A 20,734-nucleotide genomic window follows, 5' to 3' on the forward strand; every position below is an offset into this window, starting at 1 on the left:
CTGAAAGTTCGCCGGTTTGAATTCCCAATGTGGAAAAATCTGCCGTTCTGATCATGGCAGTTAACCCCCAACAACAACTGCTCCGAGGATGTTGATTAAAGCAGCCCCCTGCACCTCTCTGATTCAGAAGGGCTGGGTTAAATGGGGGAAGACATCTTTTGGCTGAATGCATTCAGTTGTGCAACTGACTAGGTATCCCCTTTCTTTTGAACTGTGACACCTTCTCTGTTTACTTACCTGTAGCATTTATTAAATGTACTTGTGACATCCAGTTACGTTAATTACTTTAGGTGTGGCATCTACTATCATTTACTTGTGACATCAACTTCCACTGTGTCCTCTACTGCAGTGTGCATCTGCTGACATAGTCATGTTACATCTACTACTATAATTACTTGTGACATCCCCTATCCCCTCTGAGATAATCATCTCCAAAGGGCTTTCTGTAACGGTGCTGATACAGTATGTAATCTATTACAGGATGGGAGTGCTCAATCTAGAATTACTGTCCTAACAAAAGTGTATTGCTGTTGGAACAGAATCCTAATTCCCCCAAAAAAGTAGGGAAGAGAAAAGTTCCTGTTTGTTCAATTGAATTTCAAGCTTCATTTATGGTTAGCAAATCCCTCATTCACAGCCCATCACCCCTTTGCAAACACATAATATAATTCTGTCTGTGATTTAAGATATTGCGGTCTCAGTGTCGAGGAGATTGCAAACAATGTGCAGCAACATGGGATCTCTCTGTCTCCATCATCACTTGTAGGTGATGATTCTACTGATACTGCATATTGTTTTTATAATCTGGTTTCTAATGCCCTTCATTTTGACACAAAACAGAGTTGTCATACAAGTAAAATAGACTTCTCCCCTTATATGTGTGTCTTTTGGGTAGCCCAGGCCAGTTACTTTGATGAACAGAAATGCTCTATAACTTCTTTCCCAAATAAAGAAAATAGACTTAGGAAAAGGAATGCATGGTGATACATCTACAGTAAGGTGTCGTTTTATCAGCACCTAAATCTTCCGTTCAATCAAATTATCCACCAACAATCTCCCACTTTCATTCAACAATTAGACAAAATATTTTATCCAACAGCGAAATAATTTTGACTGAATTAACACAAAAGATGTGCATGGAAAGTAGTGATTTATTTTTTAGAACAAAAAAGGTAGGGATAGTATAGTATTCACATTCAGATAAATGGCACAGCATAAGCCTGGTCTCCACATTGTTAGCTTTAACTACATGACTGGCTCAAGTGTCTGCCCTATCTTCTTCCTTATAAATACAGTGCATTCGGAAACTATTCAGACCCCTTGACTTTTTCCACATTTTGTTACGTTACAGGTTTATTCTAAAACTGATTAAATTAATGTTTTTCCTCATCAATCTACACACAATACCCCATAATGACAAAGGGGAAACAGGTTTTTAGAAATGTTTGTTTATGCATTAAAAGTTAAAAACGGAAGTTAAAAACGGAAATATAACATTTGCATAAGTATTCAGACCCTTTGCTATGAGACTCGAAATTGAGCTCAGGTGCATCCTGTTTCCATTGATCATCCTTGAGATGTTTCTACAACTTGATTGGAGTCCACCTGTGGTAAATACAATTGATTAGACCTTATTTGGAAAGGCACACACCTGTCTATATAAATGTCCCACAGTTGACAGTGCATGTCAGAGCAAAAACCAAGACATGAGGTCGAAGGAATTGTCCATAGAGCTCCGAGACAGGATTTTGTCAAGACACAGATCTAGGGAATGGTAACAAAAATATTCCGCAGCATTGAAGGTACCCAAGAACACAGTGGCCTCCATAAATGACACCTCGCTTGGAGTTTGCCAAAAGGCGCCTAAAGGACTCAGACCATGAGAAACAAGATTCTCTGGTCTGATGACACCAAGATTGAACTCTTTGGCCTGAATGCCAAGGGTCATGTCTGGAGGAAACCTGGCACCATCCCTACGGTGACGCATGGTGCAGGCAGCATCATGCTGTGGGGATGTTTTTCAGCGGCAAGGACTGGGAGACTAGACAGGATTGAGGGAAAGTTTAACAGAGCAAAGCACAGAGAGAACCTTGATGAACACCTCAGGTTTGGAGTACTCAGGACCTCAAAACGGGGCGAATGTTCACCTTCACACAGGACAACGACCCTAAGAACAAAGCCAAGACAATGCAGGAGTGGCTTTGGGAAAAGTCTCTGATTGTTTGTGAGTGGCCCAGCCAGAGCCCAGACTTGAACCCGATATAACAAATCTGGAGAGATCTGAAATTAGCAGTGCAGCGATGCTCCACATTCAATCTGACAGAGCTTGAGAGGATCTGCAGAGAAGAATGGGATAAACTTCCCAAATACAGGTGTGCCAAGATTGTAGTGTCATACCCAATAACACTCAAGGCTGTAATCACTGCCAAATGTGCTTCAACAAAGTACTGAGTAAAGGGTCTGAATACTTATGTAAATGTGATATTTCATTATTTTTTTTAAACCTGTTTTTGCTTCGTCATTATTGGGTATTGTGTGTAGATTGATGAGGGAAAAAAAACTAACAATTCAATCAATTTTAGAATATGGCTATAACGTAGCAAAATGTGGAAAAAGTCAAGCGGTCTGAATATTTTCCAAATTCACTGTATGCATGTGGTATGCTTGTTGGTAATGTGTTTATAGTGTTGTTATGTGTTGTCTGCCTGCCAGTTTCACCACCAGCAATAATTGCCCCTTGGAGATAAATTAATTTAATCCAATGCCTTATTGTGTGTGTTTCAGTTATCTTAAACCTGAGGTAGGGTTTGAGTATAAGGTCCTCACCACTCGCACAGATTATTATATGGTCTTCTAAAAATCTGCACAATAAAATAAAATGCCTTTTGTTTAGCTGACAGCAGATAGGAAAGGCTGCACATATTGTTGTGTTCATGGACAAGTTCTCAAGACATGCATAAGATTTGCACATACATTTGCACAAGATCGCATTGGCAGGGTGCATTCCATCATGGGGTTATCTGCAACATTGCATTTCTATATCTCCCGTACACCCGCTGCTGCGTGGGAGAGAGCGAGTGACAGAGCTTATGTTTATGTACTTTCTGCAGCCTAGGCAAAAAAAGATGGAAAATACCACATAGAAAAGCAGAAAGAAGCATTGTTTGTCATTTCACATAAACTGTCATTCTAAGGCTAGAATTCAACAAGGGGACGAATCCCTATAACTGACAGTTATCTGCCACCACCCCACCATAGGCCCTCTTCTACGCTAAATTCCACACAGCTGTTGATCTGTGTTTGGCACACTTGACCGTAGCTCCTAATATGGCCTCTAGAGGGGGTTAACCTGAAAGCGATTGTCCTATGGGGAATTATTTATTCACCATGCTAATCCAGACATTAGAACTGTTCAAAACATAAAAAATGCATATGTCGTCTGGGTTAGGGGAAGATTTGGCAGGGGTATGCTGTCATTGTAAAATAAGAATTTGTTCTTAACTGACTTGCCTAGTTAAATAAAGGTTAAAAATATACAGTAAATATTTAAATAATGCTTATTTTGGAGAATTAAAACCATTTACAAGTGTTACAAAAGTTTAATAAAAGAAAAAGTGTTACTCCTTGACAGACTGTGTCGAGTGTGTATATATTTTTTTACATTATTTTTATATCCTTTGGCTATGCCACAGGATTCGGGAGTCCCATAGGCCGGCGCTCAATTGGCCCAGCGTCTTCCGGATTAGAGGAGGGTTTGGCCAGGGTAGGCTGTCATTGTAAAATAAGAATTTGATCTTAACTGACTTGCCTAGTTAAATAAAGATAAAATTTAAAACTTTCTATGTGTCAGACCTCAGGGTCTTCTTCACAGCTCTGTACGGGTTTTGACTGACAGCCGTTCTGAACTTGAGCACCATGTGTGACAAGAAGTTGCCCCCATAATCATACAACTTTTGCAAATGTTTTATTGTCCGAGTGTGGGAAATTCTGTAAACTACAAGGACGCAATGTATTTTGAAAGATGAGACGTTGAGCATTAAAATAAACACTGCTTTCCAAATGTGCACATGATATTTTCATAACATAAATCGAAATGTAATATACAGTGTCAATGTTTATGATCACTATGTTTGATTTACAGTTACAGGATGAAATGGTGGTATACCCTCTGTGGTCCTGAACAGAAGGAGCATATGTTTGTTGAATTGTGAAGAATATCTGTCGAGGACCACGCATCTCATGACTCCCATCCATGCGCACCAAAATTACAATCATCTTTTCTGAATTGCGTTGTGAAAGCCTAACACTGTAAGATCTTATAAGTATCTTATAATTTAGCTAGCCATGTTGGCAATAGAAGAAGCTTTCAAATTCTGCCCACCTGACCGAGAATGCGATTAATAAAGGACCGTTTTTGGATTGCTTAAACAATACTATTTTTGTAAAAGCGTGGTTGCAGGGCTGTGTTCTAAAACAAATAACAATGTGTGCTTGCTCTAGTTTCTCAACAGCACAGCTAGGAAAGCTCACAAAAGCACCTTATGTGTGACCCATTTAGGAAACTAGGCGTATGTCACAAGTCGACTTCACAGACGAGCCGTTTGAACGTAAAAAATATATTTTTATCAAAATGCGTTTTTTTGGGCAGAAATGCCTTCCCGAACTTGTACATTTTCATGTGCCGTAATATCAAACGTGTATGTCATCTGTAAATACAAATAAAATGGTTAAATTACGAGCCTACTTGGTTATAGTCACAGAGAAAGGCAGCAACCTTCCCGCTGGACATGCCGAGAGATGAGTTTGGATTGGTCTGCGGTGTTGCATCTTGTGTCTATAAAATGAGCTGCTCATAATACCGAGATAAAAAAAACTGCAGTAGAAAGGATTAAGATATAAGGTTAGCCATGGAGAACTGAAAATATGTTGCTACTGCTCTCAATAACATTGCTGCCCTGAATTTATCAGGCGCTATCGGCAAAGGCAAAGGTAAATTGGACTACTTTCTGGATGACAAACTTTGAAATCAGTGGAACACAATGGGCCAAATAAGCTGTGTAAACTAAATAGAAACAACACAAGATGTCTTATAAAAGGGGGTACAGTCTGCTGTGAAGCTTTCATCCATGTATACAGGTAAGAATCTAACTACAGATTTACATGGTTCTAATTATGTCAGAAAGTTTTTTCCAAAACACGCTAAAGCTTGCTGTTAGCTAGCCAGCTGGAGTACAATGGCTGGCTTACTAACTAACATTAAACCTAACTTTAGCTTGCTATGACAATCGGTTTGTGTTGCTAGTGACGCTACTCTATGGATTGGAATTATAGTTAATGTTTTAGCTAGCTAACATTAACGTGACATGTCTAAACAAAATATCCCAAGTTAAAGCTTTCTGTTAGCTAGCTAACATTAGCTGAGGTTAGGTGGCTGGCTTGCTAACTAACATTAACTTATGTATGATGTGTGTGTAACGTCAGTGATGTTTTCTCAGAATGCCATTTCGCATTGCTTGTTATAGCCTAATGTTAGGTAGCTAACATTGAACCTATAGATTAACTTTAGCTAGCTATGACAAATCGGTTTGTATTACCTGTATGAACTGTGTAGTGATCTCAGAATGCCATTGCACATCTATTGTAAAATAATGCACAAATATTTGTATCTGGAATTTGTCTCTCAGCATCAATCAGTAGAACACGCCTGACTCTAATCCGCCAGTCATACAGAGAGCTAATCTGCCTCTGGCAATCACTGAACACAAATGCTTCGTTTGTAAATTATGTCTGAGATTTGGAGTGTGCACCTGGCTCTACGTCAATAAAAATAATAATATTGTGCCGTCTGGTTTGCTTAATAAAAGGAATTTGAAATGGTTTATATTTTTACTTTTGATAGGTTAGTACATAGTGCCCCTGGCTCTACGTCAAATAAATATGAATACAATTGTGCCGCCTGGTTTGCTTAATGTAAGGAATTTCAAATGATTTATATGTTTACTCAAGCCATTGGATGTGGCTAGGGATTAAAGCATTTATTTCACGTGACCCATCATTTTAGACAAATGTGTCTGGATAAGCGTCATCTAATATAAAATATTTTCATCTGGATACTTTCTGTTTACCAGGAATTTGTCTTTACTGTAGGCTACTACCAATTGTAGTCTTTACTACACTACTCAATGTTTAGCACATGTGAATCCTAAAAGAGATGGGTGGGGCTGGCTTAAAAGGGTGTGAACAATGCTGAATCGGTGTAGAGAAGGGAGAGCTCTCTAGTAGGTACCAAAACATTCAAAGGCCCCTTTCTCAAAAGGGATTTCACAAGTGTATCAACATTCAAAGTAGAAAAACCTTCCAATGTTCTTCAAAAATGCCATGTATGATATTCAATTTTGTAGCAGAAGACTGAATCGAGGTGGTGAGTCACATATTTGAAGACTCTTCGAGTCAAAAGTTCATTTAAATTACTTAGGAATTATCTACACTTTGGAGAGGTAGGTGGCAACTTAACACCAGTTAGACCTCTCACTCAAACCCATGTATTTTTCTGTCTTATGTTGCTCCTACCCCAAACTTTCCAATAATATTTGTCAGGTTACTGAATGTACGCAGAGTATTTTCTGGTTTCATTGTCACAAATATGGCGAAAAGTAAATGTAAAATGCATGTAAAATCAGTGTAATAATTGGATTAAATCTTATCAGGTGAACTCAGATTTCCCATAATCTCCAAACTGTTCTCTTTTAATTGCTACCATGGTTATGGATATGTTTTCCATATTCCTTCCGTAAGAAACATTTCAATTTATCCTTAACCATATAGGCCAATTATCACGAGTGTAAGGCGATAAGGTCAACGGCATCATGAACTTTAATCAAATCAAATTACATGTGTCACATGCTTCTTAAACAACAGGTATAGACTAATAGTGAAATGCTTACTTACGGGCCCTTCCCAACAATGCAGAAAGAAAAATATAATAACATAAGGAATAAATACACAATAAGTAACGATTACTTGGCTATTGTAACGATGTGCGCTGAGAGTCAGGAAGCAAGTTCAGGAAGTGAGTGTTTTGATAAAAAAACGCAACATAAAACAAAACAAGAAACACAAACAACACACAGACATGAAACAGAAACAATGACACCTGAGGAAGGAAGCAAAGGGAGTGACATATATAGGGAAGGTCATCAGGGAAGTGATGCAGTCCAGGTGAGTCTGATGACACGCAGGTGGACGTAACGAAGGTAACAGGTGTGCGCATTAATGAGCAGCCTGGTGACCTAGAGGCCAGAGAGGGAGCACACGTGACAGCTATATACACGCGGTACCAGTACCGAGTCGGGGTACAAGGTAATTTAGGTAGATACAACATATACATATACAGTTGAAGTCAGAAGTTTACATACACCTTAGCCAAATAAATTTAAACATTTTCACAATTCCTGACATTTAATCCTAGTAAAAATTCCCTGTCTTAGGTCAGTTAGGATCACCACTTTATTTTAAGAATGTGAAATGCTAGAATAATAGTAGAGAGACTTATTTATTTCAGCTTGTATTTCTTTCATCGAAATCCCAGTGGGTCAGAAGTTTACATACACTCAATTAGTATTTGGTAGCATTGGCTTTAAATTGTTTAACTTGGGTCAAATGTTTCAGGGAGCCTTCCACAAGCTTCCCACAATAAGTTGGGTGAATTTTGGCCCTTTCCTCCTGGCAGAGCTGGTGTAACTGACTCAGGATTGTAGGCCTCCTTGCTCGCAAACGCTATTTCAGTTCTGCCCACAAATGTTCTATAGGATTGAGGTTAGGGCTTTGTGATGGCCACTCCAATAGCTTGACTTTGTCCTTAAGCAATTTTGCCACAACTTTGGAAGTGTGCTTGGGGTCATTGTCCATTTGGAAGACCCATTTGCGACCAAGCTTTAACTTCCTGAATGATGTCTTGAGATGTTGCTTCAATATAGCCACATAAGTGTCCTCCCTCATGATGCCATCTATTTTGTGAAGTGCACCAGTCCCTCCTGCAGCAAAGCACCCCCACAACATGATTCTGCCACCCCTGTGCTTCACGGTTGGGATGGTGTTCTTCGGCTTCCCAGCCTCATCCTTTTTCCTCCAAACATAACAATGGTCATTATGGCAAAACAGTTCTATTTTTGTTTCATCAGACCAGAGGACATTTCTCCAAAAAGTACGATCTTTGTCCCCATGTGCAGTTGCAAACCGTAGTCTGGCTTTTTTATGGCGGTTTTGGAACAGTGGCTTCTTCCTTGCTGAGTGGCCTTTCAGGTTATGTCGATATAGGACTAGTTTAACTGTGGATTTAGATACATTTGTACCTGTTTCCTCCAGCATCTTCACAAGGTCCTTTGCTGTTCTGGGATTGATTTCCACTTTTCGCAACAAAGTACGTTCATCTCTAGGAGACAGAATGAGTCTCCTTCCTGAGCGGTATGAGGGCTGTGTGGTCCCATGGTGTTTATACTTGCGTACTATTGTTTGTACAGATGAACATGGTACCTTCAGGCATTTAGAAATTGCGACCAAGGAGGTCTGATTTCTTTAGATTTTCCCATGATGTCAAGCAAAGAAGCACTGAGTTTAAAGGTATGCCTTGAAATACATCCACAGGTACACCTCCAATTGACTCAAATTATGTCTATTATCCTATCAGAAGCTTCTAAAGCCATGACATAATTTTCTGGAATTTTCCAAGCTGTTTAAAGGCACAGTCAACTTAGTGTATGTAAACTTCTGACCCACTGGAATTGTGATACAGTGAATCATAAGTGAAATAATCTGTCTGTAAACAATTGTTGGAAAAATTTATTGTGTCATTTGAAATTTGTGGAGTGGTTGAAAAATGAGTTTTAATGACTCCAACCTATATGTATGTAAACTCCTGACTTCAACTGGAGGTTGGGTAAAGTGACTAGGTAACAGGATAGATAATGAACAGTAGCAGCAGGGTATGTGATGAGTCAAAGGAGTTTAAAAAACCCCACAAAGAAATGGATAATTGACCACAAAATCTACATTTTGCAATGTTCATCTCAGTCTCCGGACTTGAACCCCATTGAAAATCTGTGATTTGAATTGTAAAGGGCAGTCCATAAGAGCAGACGAAGGATATCAAGCATCTGGAAAGATTTTATACAAAGGAATGGTCTAGGATCCCTCCGAAGGTGTTCTCCAATCTCATATAACATTTTAGGAAAAGGCTGTGTCGTTATCCTCGCAAAGGGGTGCCAATCATTTTGACCCCTGTCTTTTTTCAAATTTATTTGTATGACTTTTTTTACTATTATCTGAGCAATTGTATAAGGTAATCTAAATTCTCCATTCTTTTGAGCGTACAATATACCTCACTATTTGCATTATATTTTATACAGTCTTTTTTGCTCATCTTTATCAAGTGTGCCAATAATGATGGACCTGACTCTACCTTTCCTTGGTTTATTGGCGAGGGAAGAGAAACTCCAGGGGAACCCTCTCTGTGTTGTTGGGTGCAGTCTTGACAAATACAGTTTTGACCTTAGGAATTGCTTAGTCAAGTGCAAACCAAACCCTCATCAGAATCATTTTATTTGCCTAGTACACTTAAACATACCCGGAATGTTACTTACTGAATAGGTGCTGCCAGCAATAGACAATGTACAAACAGAATAGAAACAGAAAGTCAACATACAAAATATACAATATTCTGAGTTTCTCCCACAGAAAATAAGAACCTTAGGCAGAAAACCAAACCTACACATAATAAACCCATTTGCTACCATCCACTCAGAGATGGATAAGAAAATGAGACGTCTGCACAGTATACTATTTGAACTTGGAGATCTCTTAATTAAACAGGCACCATGCAACCTATTTCAACACTCACCCAAAATGAGAAGGGAGAGAGAAATGTCTCCCCTTTTGAGATGGGATAGTGAATTAGGAGGGTATGGCACAACCTCAAATAGAAGACCCCCCCCCCACACACACACACACACACACACTGGAGGCTCTGGGAGGGTGTATTGATTAAGACTGCAGTGCGACACCTCTGGCAATCTAATTCTATAATGGAAATCAAGGGGTGGCCGTCACACATTATGCCACAGGATTAGTTATGCGGCACATCCATACGCACACATATGCACATACACGTACAGGCGCACACACACACACATAGTACATGAACAAAGACTTACTCACATACATACATAAAATAACACAGGTTTTAACAAAATCCTCTACACACTTTGCCATCATTATTTGTGTGTATGAAAGTTCCCCCGCTTTGTATCCAGGCCCAAGTCTTCCGCACTGTTAAAGTAGCTCAAAGGACTACCAGGGTGAAAGGAGGAAGCGCTGATAAAGGTGGCAACCCTGCAGAAAGACGTTTTGCTGCAGTAACCACCAGAAACATTCATTAGCTAAAACGAATCACAGCTAATCTTTTCCCCCATGGTCATGAATGAATCAATAAAGTTATTATTGCTTTCCCAAAAGGATATGTTCTTTCCAAAATCACAAGGGCACACAATGACACAGTAATGATGAAGGCATCTCTATTGCTCAGTTATGTCTCTTCAATGCAGAGTTTCATTTGTGGGAGTCTACTACCATCATTTCCTGTGAGGATATGCATTCAGCAAAACAGAATATCATCAGAGGTGAAGTATAATGGTGACAGGGAGAGAAAGATTTCATTAACATGTTATTACTGAGGCAGATAAATTAATGCAGAGAAGAACAATGCATCAATTCTATGCACCACCACTCCACTGATCCTCTTATAATTAATTTTATATGTCCTTAATTTAGCACTAAATCTACTCCAGTCTCTGTTTAGCTAATACTGCGACCACGGAGCCATGTGCTGAGAGAGCTTGGTCATTGTGATTTAAACTAAAAGGCATTGTTGTGCTCTTAAATGATATCACATGATTCACTGGCAGCCATGTTGACATCTAAAGGTCAATAATAACCCATAAATCCAGTCCTGACGCATCAACGAACCAAGGAGAATGTACTGTAAATATGAAGCTTACACTACAGGTGACATACAGTGCATTTGGAAAGTATTCAGACCCCTTCACTTTTTCCACATTTTGTTACGTTACAGCCTAATTCTAAAATGTATTAAATAAAGCATTTTCCTTATCGATCTACACACAATACCCCATGTTGACAAAACAAAAACAGTCCACTTGTGGAAAATTCAATTGATTGGACCTGTTTTGGAAAGGCACATACCTGTCTATGTAAGGTCCCACAGTTGACATGTCAGAGCAAAAACCAAGCCATGAGGAATTGTACGTAGAGCTCCGAGACAGGATTGTGTCGAGGCACAGATCTGGGGAAGAGTACCAAAACATTTCTGCAGCATTGAAGGTACCCAAGAACACAGTGTCTTCCATAATTCTTAAACGGATGAAGTTTGGAACCACCAAGACCCTTCCTAGAGCTTGCTGCCTGGCCAAACTGAGCAATCGGGGGAGAAGGGCCTTGGTCAGGGAGGTGACCAAAAATCCAATGGTCACTCTGACAGAGTTCCAGAGTTACACTGTGGAGATGAGAAAACCTTCCAGAAGGACAGCCATCTCTGCAGCACTCCACCAATCAGGCCTTTATGGTAGAGTGGCAAGATGGAAGCCACTCCACTGTAAAAGGCACATCCAAAAGGCACCTAAAGGACTCTCAAACCATGATCTCAAACCATGATTTGGCCTGAATGCCAAGTGTCACATCTGGAGGAAACCTGGCACCATCCCTACAGTGTAGCATGGTGGTGGCAGCATCATGTTGTGGGGATATTTTTCAGTGGACAGAGACTGAGAGGTTAGTCCGGATTGGAATAAAGGGAAAGATGAACAGAGCAAAGTACAGAGAGATCCTTGATGAAAACCTGCTCCAGAGCGCTCAGGACCTCAGACTGGGGTGAAGGTTCACCTTCCAATAGGACAACGACCCTAAGCACACAGCCATGACAGCACACGAGTGGCTTTGGGATGTCTTTGAATGGCCCAGCCAGACTCCGGACTTGAACCTGATCGAACATCTCTGGAAAGACCTGAAAATAGCTGTGCAGCGATGTTCCCCATACAACCTGACAGATCTTGAGAGGATCCGCAGAGAAGAATGGGAGAAACTCCCCAAATACAGGTGCGCCAAACTTGTAGCATCATGCACAAGAAGACTCAAGGCTGTAATCCCTGCCAAAGGTGCTTTAACAAAGTATTGATTAAAGAGTCTGAAAAGTTATGTAAATGTGATATTATTTTTTAAACATTTGTAAAGATGTTTAAAACCTGTTTTTGATTTGTTATTATGGGGTATTGTGTGTTGATTGAGGAGGGAAAAAAACTAATTAATCAATTTTAGAATAAGGCTGTAACTTAACAAAATGTGGAAAAAGTCAATGTGTCTGAATACTTTCCGAATGCACTGTACATTTTGGGGTGTTGCTATCTTTGGCATTAATTTCCTTGCTCCCTCTCACTGACAGAAAATCAGGTTAAAAATATTGTATGGTGAATACTCATGAGAGATCTAACACAGTGAAATCTGTTTGCGCACCAGAAATACATTGCCTCACACTTCCACTGTTAAATACTGTGACAGCGTCGGTAGGTGGATGAGAACTCAGCATCGGCACATTCTAACTCACTCCTCCCCGGAGTCATTTAGAGCTAATTTTAGATAACTCATGTTGGTAACCCCTTCTCTCCTCATTAGCCATGTATGACTTCAACAAACATGGGCTCGGAGGCTTTTCAGTTAAATTCATTACAGATTTAATGCAGGATATGAAGAAAAAATATACATTTTTAAACACTTTTTATGTTCCCTTGGGTGTTAAAGGGAAAGGGGGATACATAGTCAGTTGTTACTTATGCACATTCAGGACTTGTTGCAATAAATGATTTTTTAAAATTAGACTTTTATTTGATTATTATATTTACCTCAAAGACATAATTCAGTTGCAACCATGAATGTTTTGGAAAATAATAACCCATATTCTAGGATGTCAACACTATGATGATCTATGAGAATGTATGAACTGCTTTTGTTTTGTAAAGTGCCATATATAACGTTAGCCATGGACAACTACAAAAGTGTTTCTACTGCACTCAACAACATTGCTGCCCTGCATTTAGCAGACGCTATCGACGAAGATCAGTGGGAAAAAGTTGGACTACTTTCTGCACATGGTTAGTGTGAACTGGAGTGACTTGACACAACGAGCCAAACAAGCTGTAGCTACAAACAAAACGGAAACGATAGAGGTCGTCTTACCCTAGTTAAAGAGTTCCAGTCTGCTGTGAAAGGTTCATCCATGTATATGGGTAAGAGTCTTGCTACATTTTCAGATATTATACGTTTCTAATTTTGTCAGAAAGTATTTTCATTGCAAGTTAAAGCGAACTGTTCGCTAGCTAGCGAACGTTAGCTTGGTAGCTTGCTAGCTAATGTTACGTGTATGATCTGTGTAGAAATATTATTTGTATCTCAGAAATCCATTTGCATTGCTTGTTATAGTCTAATGTTAGCTAGCTAGCTAACATTGAACGTAGTTGGTTAGCTTTAGCTACCTACAGATTCATACTACAGCATTTTATGCATGGTGGCTAGCTATAACAAAATCTGTTTGTACTGTATGGGTTGGGATTATGGTTCATTGTTTAGCTAGCTAGCTACATATCTAAACAACAGACTCCACTTTGCCAGATGATTACATGACCTATCAAGTTAACCAAGTATATCTGGGGTGATTACTGTCATCTATTGCATTCCATGTCTGAAATATGTATAAATTGTCATGACGTGACATTCATTAACGTGATGACTGTTATTTATCGAATAATTACCTGCTATGTTTAATTGTTGCCTGATTATATTAATCATGTAACAATGAACTCATTAGGAATTTGGTGCACCATGGAAGAAGTTGTTGTTTAACGAGTTACTGTCACGCCCTGGTCGAGGTATTTTGTGTTTATCTTCATTTATTTGGTCAGGCCAGGGTGTGGCATGGGGTTTTTGTATGTGGTGTGTTGGTATTGGGATTGTAGCTTAGTGGGGTGTTCTAGTTAAGTCTATAGCTGTCTGAAGTGGTTCTCAATCAGAGGCAGGTGTTTATCGTTGTCTCTGATTGGGTACCATATTTAGGCAGCCATATTCTTTGTGTGTTTCGTGGGTGATTGTCCTTAGTGTCCTTGTTCCTGTCTCTGTGTTAGTTTACACAAGTATAGGCTGTTTCGGTTCATTACGTTCTTTGTTTTGTAGTGTTTGTATTGATTCGTGTTTTACGTTTGTTTATTAAACATGGATCGCAATCTACACGCTGCATTTTGGTCCGCTTCTCCTTCACTACAAGAGAACCGTTACAGTTACCATCTCCCGAAAGAAACTCTAGAATATATAAGTTGTATATCGATGTGTCATTCTTCTTAGTTGCCTGTGGCTTCAATGACTCACCAGTGATTGTCTGAGGTGAGCTTCTCCTCTCTTCCTTGGGTAGATAGTTAAGTTCCAAACTCACTTTACACTCGTAGCTGCAGACTGGCGTGGTCCTGGTCTGGTAGGTTCATTTTCTTCACCTCGTGTTGTGAGTTGCAGCGTTTCTAACCCTTTCAACACGTGGACCTCGGTCTCACGATTTTTTGGTCTCGTATGTTAATTCTTAGTGAGTCTCTGGTCGATAAGGGCGGTTCCATCACACTGATACGCTCTGACCTCATTCGGGGTGTGGCTACTTAATGTGCAAAGGATATGATTAGTAGTTATCTCTTATGACTCCTAAAATAACATTCCAATGTTAACAAAAATAGTTTAAACCTCTTTGGGCTAGGGGGCAGTATTCGGAAGTTCGGATGACTGACGTGCCAAAAGTAAACTGCCTGTTACTCAGGCCCAGAAGCTAGGATCTGCATATAATTTGTAGCGTTGTATAGAAAACACTCTGAGGTTTCTAAAACTGTTATATAATGTCTGTGAGTATAACAGAACTGACATGGAAGGGAAAAACCCAAGGAAAATCCAACAAGATTTTATTTTTGAGGTCACAGGTTAGTTCAATGCTAGTCTATGGGATATTCAACATAATTCCTCCCAGATTGCAGTTCCTATGGCTTTCACTAGATGTCAACAGTCTTTAGGAAGGGTTTCAGGCTTGTTTTTTGTTTTTCTAAGGTGTCACTTGTTAGGACTAGTCTTGTGGTGTGCGAGAATGAGGGCACGCACTACCTTATTTATCTCCAGTATTGAACATACTACATTCTATCTTAAATTTGATCATTTATTTACATATTAGGGTACCTGAGGATTAATTAGAAACGTTGTTTGACTTGTTTAGAAGAAGTTTACTGGTAACTTTTGGGATTCCTTTGTCTGCATGTTGAACGAGTGGAACGGATGGATTACTGAATCAAACGCGCCAACTAAACTGACTTTTTTGGGATATAAAGGAGGACTTTATCGAACAAAACGACCATTTGTTGTGTAGCTGGGACCCTTGGGATTGCAAACAGAGGAAGATCTTCAAGGAATAGTGATTTATTTTATTGCTATTTCTGATTTTTGTAACACCTCTGCTGGATTGAAAAATGCTGGTGTATGCGGGGCGATGTCCTCAGAACATCGCATGGTATGCTTTTGCCGTAAAGCCTTTTTAAAATCTGACAACGTGGTTGGATTAACAAGAAGTTAAGCTTTTAAACGATGTAAGACACTTATATTTTCATGAATGTTTAACCTCTCTGGAGTAGGCGGGACACTTGTGTTCCACATGGCCAATAGCCAGGGAAAACGCAGAGCGCCAAATTCAAATACATTTCTATAAAAATCAAACTTTCATTAAATTACACATGCAAGATAGCAAATTAAAGCTACACTCGTTGTGAATCCGGCTGACATGTCAGATTTCAAAAAGGCTTTTCGGCGAAAGCATAAGATGCTATTATCTGATGAAAGCACAACAGTAAACAAAGAGAGTAGCATATTTCAACTCTGCAGGCGCGACACAACGCAGAAATAAAATATAAATCATGCCTTACCTTTGACGAGCTTCTTTTGTTGGCACTCCTATATGTCCCATAAACATCACAAATGGTCCTTTTGTTCGATTCATTCCATCGATATATATCCAAAATGTCCATTTATTTGGCGCGTTTGATCTAGAAAAACACTGCTTCCAATTTACGTAACGTCGCTACAAAATATCTCAAAAGTTACCTGTAAACTTTGCCAAAACATTTCAAACTACTTTTGTAATACAACTGTAGGTATTTCTAAACGTATATAATCAAACCAAATGAAGACTTGGTGATCTGTGTTTAATACAGGAGCAAAACAAACTGACGCTACTTTTCTGGTTACATGCCTCTATCAAAAGGTACACATGAAGTGATGTTCGTTCTGAGCTATGGTACTTCTGCATTACACAAAGGAAAAACCTCAACCAATTTCTACAAACTGGTGACATCCAGTGGAAGCGGTAGGAACTGCAGGAAAGTCAATTCGAATTCTGGATTCCCATGAAAACATATTGAAAAGACAGTGACTTAAAATAAAAAATCTGAATGGTTTGTCTTCGGGGTTTCGCCTGCTAAATAAGTTATGTTATACCCACAGACATGATTCAAACAGTTTTAGAAACTTCAGAGTGTTTTCAATCCAATACTAAAAATAATATCCATATATTAGGATCTGTGACAGAGTAGGAGGCAGCTCAGTTTGGGCACACTATTTATCCAAAAGTGAAAATGCTGCCCCCTACCCCAAACAGTTCTTATGGCTGCAATCCCATTAACGGGAGCGATACGACAGCAGCCAGTGAAAGTGCAGGGAGCCAATTTCAAAACATCAGAAATCTCAGAATTAAAATTCTTCAGACATACATGTATCTCAAACCATTTTAAAGCTAATCTTGTTGTTAATCCCACCACAGTGTCCGATTTCAAATATGCTTTACAGCAAAAGCACCACAAACGATTATGTTAGGTCACCACATAGCCACAGAAAAACACAGCCATTTTTCCAGCAAAAGATTTTCCAGACAGTCACAAAAACCACAAATAGAGATAAAATGAATCACTAACCTTTGATAATCTTCATCAGATGACACTCATAGGACTTCATGTTACACAATACATGTGTGTTTTGTTTGATAAAGTTCATATTTATCAAAATATGAGTTTACATTGGCGCGGTACATTCACTAGTTCCAAAAACATCCAGTGATTTTGCATAGCCACATCATTCAACAGAAATAATCATCATAAATGTAGATGATAAAAGTTATACACATGGAATTATAGTTATACCTCTCCTTAATGCAACCGCTGTGTCCGATTTTTTTTTTTTAACCTTACGGAAAAAGAACCCATGCAATAATCTGAGACGGCGCTCAGAAGTAAACGTCACAATAGCCGCAATGATGGCGTCAACATAAACAAGAAATTACATGATAAATATTCCCTTACCTTTGATCTACATCAGAAAGCACTCCACGAATCCCAGGTCCACAATAAATGTTTGTTTTGTTCGATAATGTCTGTTATTTATGTCCAAATACCTTCTTTTGTTAGCGCGTTTGGTATACATGTCCAAACGCTTATTCTGGTCAGCGTTATAGCTGACAAAAACTTTTAAAAGTTATATTACAGGTCGAAGAAACATTTCAAACTAAGTACAGAATCAATCATTAGGATGTTTTTAACATATAGCTTCAATAAAGTTCCAACCGGAGTATTCCTGCGTGTCTTCATGAGCAAGTGGATACCATGAGGAATAAGCGTGATCAGAAAATGGCTGACTGCCAGACACCTGTTGGATTCTACTCCCACAACACCATAGAAGTCTCATTCAAATTTCTATTGATGGTTGACATCTAGTGGAACCCCTAGCCAGTGCAACAGCATTAATATCTCAAGGGGATTTCATTGGGGACTCTGCTGAATACATACAAAGCTCAGATTTCTCCCTTCCTGTTTTGATTACTCCACAGGATTTTGCCTGCCATATGAGTTCTGTTATACTCACAGACATCATTCAAACAGTTTTAGAAACTTTAGAGTGATTTCTATCCAATAATATGCATATATTAGCAACTGTGACTGAGGAGCAGGCCATTTACTTTGAGCAACTTATTCATCCAAGGTACTCAATACTGCCCCCCAGCCATAAGAAGTTAGGGGCCTACCATCATGGTGACCCTGTGGCAATATGGACAGTCTCAACGAAGCGATTGCCTTGGTGATAAAGTGTGTGTGGTGATAAAATATGTACTGATGTTTAAATTCATATGTTCCTTTCCCCCTTCTGAGAATGAATTGCACTATGTGGAGAGTTGCAACGCAATGACAATGGAGGTAATTTATGATTGTAAAGTGTAAGACGGTCTTCCATTTTTCCTCATGTTAATGCTTGTTTGATGAAAATGCTTGTGAGTCATTTCCTATTAGTTTGAGATTAATCTCAAAAGGGAGGAGATGTGGTGGATATTAAATAATAATGACATACTATACTGTTTAATTAGATAGACAATTCTCGTAAGTAAAAACAGCATAGTATATCGTTATATGTTAGTATTTTTACTGATACAGGCTTGTCTTGTGTGACTTCGTCATCAGTCTGGGTGTACAGATAAGAGCCATTTGGGTGCGACCTCAGTATGTGAAATCCTGTTTTCACAATCTACATGAACTTAGATGTGTGGAAACATGCAGGATGGAACAGACAATGATGGCAACATCAGCTATTTAAATCTGAACAGACAAGCTATATCAGCTTTTGCACACCATTCCACCCATCTGCTAAACTGCCAAGTAGACAAAATAGGTTGTACTTTTTCTATGAGAGGAGAGAGAACTCCGTTTTTTGGGCTTTCCTAACGATGCACTGATTTAGTGGTTGTTATTGATTGCTTCATTTTTGAAAGTCTTGTTAAAAAAAGTTGTTTTGAAGGATACATTCTCTCTCCTTTTGGTTAGAATTACCACCACACAGCGCACACCACAGGTCAGCCTCATTCGGGTCAGAGACCTCAGTGGAGGGCCAAATACACTTGGACCACACTACCTTAAGGCGTCAACACCACAAGGCTAGGCTCACTGCCTAGTCACATGTGCTGATCATGTTCCGCGTCATTACTACATAACCTTGAAGCGGTACTGAATTGACACCTGGTAGAATTTACAGCCGGAAGAGTCTGGTACAAATTCCAGTCGGACTCTGAAGAAAGCTCTAACTAGATTTATTAAACCACACTGGGTCATACAGCTACAAACACAGTACACTACCGGTCAAAATTTTTAGAACACCACTCATTCAAGGGTTTTTCTTTATTTTTACTATTTATTACATTGTAGAATAATAGTGAAGAAATCAAAACTATGAAATAACACATGGAATCATGTAGTAACCAAAAAAGTGTTAATCAAATCAAAATCTATTTCATATTTGATTCTTCAAATAGCCACCCTTTGCCTTGATGACAGCTTTGCACACTCTTGGAATTCTCTCAACCAGCTTTTTTGGTTACTACATGATTCCATATGTGTTATTATTCATAATCACTATAATTTCATATCGTGATTATGCTGCGGGATTTGGAGGTAATTTGCGATTTAGTACGTATGGTACACTGCATTACAACTTCATTGCTCCAGACCAGCGTTAGAGTTAGAGCACTGAATATGCTTTTGGGTCCTAAGACGCTACTGTGTCTCTAACTGACAATGAATGGACGACATAAATCTAAATAGAAACTGATCATTTTGCATGACTTCAGTATTACTTACTAAAACTGTTGTTACACTAAGGTTTATATTATTTTATTAGGATTATTTTGCTCTTACTGTTGTACTGTAGCCCACCCCCGACCGTTCACATTGTACAGTGCCTGAGTGGCGCAACGGTGCATAGCAGTGCAAGCTGTATTGCTACAGATGCTGGTTCAATACCTGCGCCAACCAGTACAGGTTTATGGTTTCTCTCCCTCTAAAAACAGAAAAAAATAATAAACTGGCTTTATTTACAAATTGGTAACAATGTCTCACCCCATGTTCAAGAATGGCCTTTCTCTCGCTCATTTTACATTATTTGAAAATTAAATCATCTCCAAAATGTTGTTATTTATTAAACAAAGCAAGTATTATTATTAATTTAGAACTATATAAAAGCCCCTTGGATATTCTCACAGATATATTATTAACCCTGTCATTAGCAGGACAAAATATATTTGTCAAATTGGTCATGGCTCCCGAGTGGCGATTGCCTTGCAGTTCTCCAGCTGTATTCACTGAAACAGCGGTGGGCGGTTCAAGGCATGAGGGCAGGGAGCACGGGATGGCCGCAGAGCACAGAAGACCGACCTAGCCCATGAGGAAGGGAGGATGAGGAAGGGGGGGTGGACCCCCACGCAGCCCCACTGGGTAGCACAGAGCAACACTTTAAGGGGCATTGCACTAACAATGGTGCTAACTAGAGAAAACATTCCCGCTGTTCTAGGTGCCAGTCTGCACGTTCAAACTAAAGCAATGTAACTAAGTGTACAGTTGTGGCCAAAAGCTTTGAGAATGACACAAATATTAATTTTCACAAAGTCTGCTGCCTCAGTTTGTATGATGGCAATTTGCATATACTCCAGAATATTATGAAGAGTGATCACATTAATTGCAATGAATTGCAAAGTCCCTCTTTGCCATGCAAATTAACTGAATCCCCAAAA

General features: G+C 39.2%; 1 protein-coding gene across 1 annotated transcript in view; it reads right to left on the minus strand.

Moving 5' to 3' along the window:
* Positions 1-7,196: 7,196 nt before the first annotated feature.
* The window catches only part of LOC135573302 (metabotropic glutamate receptor 8-like), a 43,102-nt gene continuing 29,564 nt past the window's right edge, over positions 7,197-20,734 (minus strand). Inside the window, exon 3 of the mRNA XM_065022157.1 lies at positions 7,197-7,289. Within this exon, the coding sequence (XP_064878229.1) occupies positions 7,197-7,289 (93 nt within the window). The remainder of the gene's footprint in view (positions 7,290-20,734) is intronic.

The sequence above is a fragment of the Oncorhynchus nerka genome, linkage group LG9a (assembly GCF_034236695.1).
Source record: "Oncorhynchus nerka isolate Pitt River linkage group LG9a, Oner_Uvic_2.0, whole genome shotgun sequence".
Classification (NCBI taxonomy): domain Eukaryota; kingdom Metazoa; phylum Chordata; class Actinopteri; order Salmoniformes; family Salmonidae; genus Oncorhynchus; species Oncorhynchus nerka.